Raw genomic sequence first — 3,347 nt, forward strand, 5'->3', positions numbered from 1 at the left:
TCGAGACGAGAAAACTGATGGCGAATCCCACGACTTCCGCCTTAATTCCGGCAGAAACGATGTTTTGGAAGATCGGTGGCAATGCAATTTCCGTGTCTGGCGGATGGAACTTGCGCGTGTATCGCCCTGTCCCCTATTATTTCATTAGCTAGACTGGCCTGCAACTGGACCATCTGGCTTCGGAAGGAGACGCGTAATCGAATTATCTGCATGATAGATTGCAACGGGCAGCCGGTAATTCTTCTTTCGATCCCCAGGACCTGCCATTTTCTAGTTTCTAGTTGAGGCCATTAATCGCTCGTCGCTGTCGAGTGAAGGAACGGGTTTCGCGGAGAGATAACCGGCGTTTGTTGCTTCTCCACGCTTTATTTTTTGCATCGATTTGCTTTTCGAGTTTCGGCCAAAGGAATTTTAATTACGCGGCTAATTAAAGACAACCGTCCGATAATCGGGTTAATCGGGGAGAGGGGAGAGAAAAAAAGGAAGGAATGGCTAACGAGCGATTACGGGGGAAGGATGAAAACCGCTTTTATAATTAGGTATCGAAGACACGCCCTTTTGTGCGGTCGGCCAAGACGAGGCAGAAACGAGAAATTCGCGTTCGGATCGAGGATGGAATTTGTGAACCCCTCCTTCCCCCTTTGGAAAGGGGAAAATAGTCTACGTTCACGTTGTCCACAATGGACGGCGGCGATGAAATGTAATTTAAATCGGCGCACGATCCGAGGAATCGTCGAAATTCGGAGGACACAAAACTGTCACGAGCGATCGGCCAACGCGTGACGAGTTAACGAGAATTCGATTTTATCACCGCTCTTTTGCAACGATGGAACCTCGAGCGAAGAGTTTTCATTCGTGGCCTTTTGTTGTAAAATTCACTTATTAAAAAGAAGAGGGAGAAGGAAAAAGAGAAAGAAAGAAGGAAGAAAAGAAATTTTCAAACTTTCTCCGTCGGTTCGCTTTGAAATTCGAAAGTCCTTCTCACGGAGACTGTTCCGTGTAATTTTTCAGATCTGGATCCGTTAAAGCTGCGCGGAATTCAATAAATCGAACGTCCCTCTCCTTGCCCTTGTCATTCGAATCGAAATTTTGATTTCTCCTCGGAATCTGGGCAAAAAAAAAAAAAGAAAAAATTTAATTCGTTCCTATTTCGAGCTCTATCGCGAGAATATTCGCGAAAATTACGAGCACCCATTTCTCTTTGCCCGAGAATATGAAATTTATAGCGGTCGCGTGTAGCAAGCTTGATTTTAGCGAAAGATTGTGATCGATCCGCGCCCCCGAGCTATGTTTTTCTCGTTTTGACGGCAATTTGCAACGAGTAGTCTGATCCCAGGTTTATCGTCGTGACGTGTATGCATTATGTCGATATTCTACGTCGAAAAGAGAGAGCCTTTTATCGTCACCGAGTAACACGGAGCTTCGTATTCTTTAAATAGAGTTAACCGCCTTCGTAACTTCCTTTCTGCCGCTCGAAATACACTCCACCATTTTCTGCCATGCTCCTTTCATAAATCAATTCGATTCAAAGTTAAGCTCTTTCATTGCGGTTATTAAATCCACACTTCAATTACATCGTAATTGACAAACTTTCTCGCCGACTTATCCATTTTTGTTTTTTTCTTTTAATTTCTTTACAAGATTATAAATCAAGAGAAAGTTAAAGTTTATCCTCTCTTCCCAGAGAATGATCAATTGGGGATCAAAATGAAAATCGATTCGAATCGGGCAAATTATCTAATAGTTTTACGAGATCGTGTCGAAATCTGATCGACCTCCGGTTGATACGGACCGCATCAATTACTCCCATCAATTACTGGGTGTTGATATTGCCGGCAATATATCGTCGTATGGAGGAGGTGAACGTCAAGCCGGCCATCAAGGCGTGACACGATTACCGAGAACAGCGCGAAAACACGTTTGTGGTTGTGCTTCTAAGCCGCACGACCGATAAACTTCGCACGATGATACGGTTGCGGTACGTGTCTGCAAGTTTATAGCCACGAAACTACGAATACCTGACATTTCGCGATCGTTACCGTTCGGATTCGTGCGCATTTTTCGCTCCACTTCCACCTGGACCAATTCCGTCTTAGTTCTCTAGCCTAGCAGTCGAATCGAACCGAACTATTTGCTCTCCCGTCGTCGGCCAAATCCGATGGCGGGTTTCGACCACGCGTTTCGTTGGCGAACGAATCGAGAGATTTGTAAAAAGCCAATAGAGAGATGGCCTCTGCTCGGTTAGGAAACATAATTTCTCAGCTTTCTCTCTCGCTCGATTCAATATCCCATTCTTCGTCCCATTGTTTTCCCCGTGTCGTGAACCGTGTCCATCGTTACGTGTGCCACCTGTGGCTAGCCCGATCCGTCGTCCATTGGAAAACGATTTAAATCACGATTCTTTTTTCTCCTCTCTTTCTTTCCTTCTTTCTTTTTTTTTTTACCCTTCTCTCACAATTGCGAACCAGCTTTCGCAACTCGTAAGGATTTCCCTTTTTTTTCTATTTTCTTTTTCCTTCCTTCCTCCAGTTCTTCCTCGAAGAACAGTACAAAAATCTCCTCTCCGAAAAAATTTCGTTAGAAGTTTCGTTAGCTCGAGAGAGACTGGAGAATTCGTGCTAGTCGTTTCCCCTCCTTAGAATTCATTCTTTCTAAAATTTGCACAGCGCGTTAACGAAAAAATGCGTAAATTATGGTGTTTGACGAGGTAGGGGACGAAAATTGTTCGCAGACGAGACAGAGCAGCGGGACGGTAGGGAACAGCGAGGGGCAAGAAGGGACGACGACGAGCAGCTGTTCCCCGAGGACGTCGACGGCCACGATAACGATGACGATGACGACCACGCCGACAACACCGTCGTCCACGTCCACGTCCACGATGACTGTCACGTCGATGGCCGCGCCATTCGTGCCCGCGGAATCAGAGGCGTCGATATCGTCCACCGCGACAGAGCAGAGGGAGCAGCAATGCCGGTGGCAGTGGCAACAGGCCCAACAACCCCGTACGACCACCACGCCGGCTACGTCGTCCACCACGTCGCACCTCACCACGGCCTCCTCGTCCACGGAGGCCAACAAATTGTCGACCAACGTCCTCTTCTCCTTACCTGCGTCGCCGAAAAAATCCGCCTCCGAGTCGTCCACCAAGATACCGAGCAATATATCCAAATCTCAAATGAAAGGTGAGTGAGATTAGTACGTTAATCGGATGTTGCTCTCATAAACGTTTATTAATAATCGTATAAGATCAGATTTTTTTTTTTTTTAATTAAAATCAATCTAATTATTTGATGGATTTTTTTCTTTTCTTTTTTTTTTTTTTTTTTGAAGGAAATGAAAGAGATTCG

At 45.5% G+C, this 3,347-nt stretch overlaps 1 protein-coding gene across 1 annotated transcript in view; it reads left to right on the forward strand.

Moving 5' to 3' along the window:
* The window catches only part of LOC102673443 (probable calcium-binding protein CML11), a 50,460-nt gene that overhangs the window by 13,535 nt on the left and 33,578 nt on the right, over positions 1-3,347 (forward strand). Inside the window, exon 2 of the mRNA XM_006609877.2 lies at positions 2,732-3,182. Coding sequence (XP_006609940.1) covers positions 2,732-3,182 — 451 coding nt within the window. The remainder of the gene's footprint in view (positions 1-2,731; positions 3,183-3,347) is intronic.

The sequence above is a fragment of the Apis dorsata genome, unplaced genomic scaffold, assembly GCF_000469605.1.
Source record: "Apis dorsata unplaced genomic scaffold, Apis dorsata 1.3 scaffold_61, whole genome shotgun sequence".
In the NCBI taxonomy this organism is placed as follows: domain Eukaryota; kingdom Metazoa; phylum Arthropoda; class Insecta; order Hymenoptera; family Apidae; genus Apis; species Apis dorsata.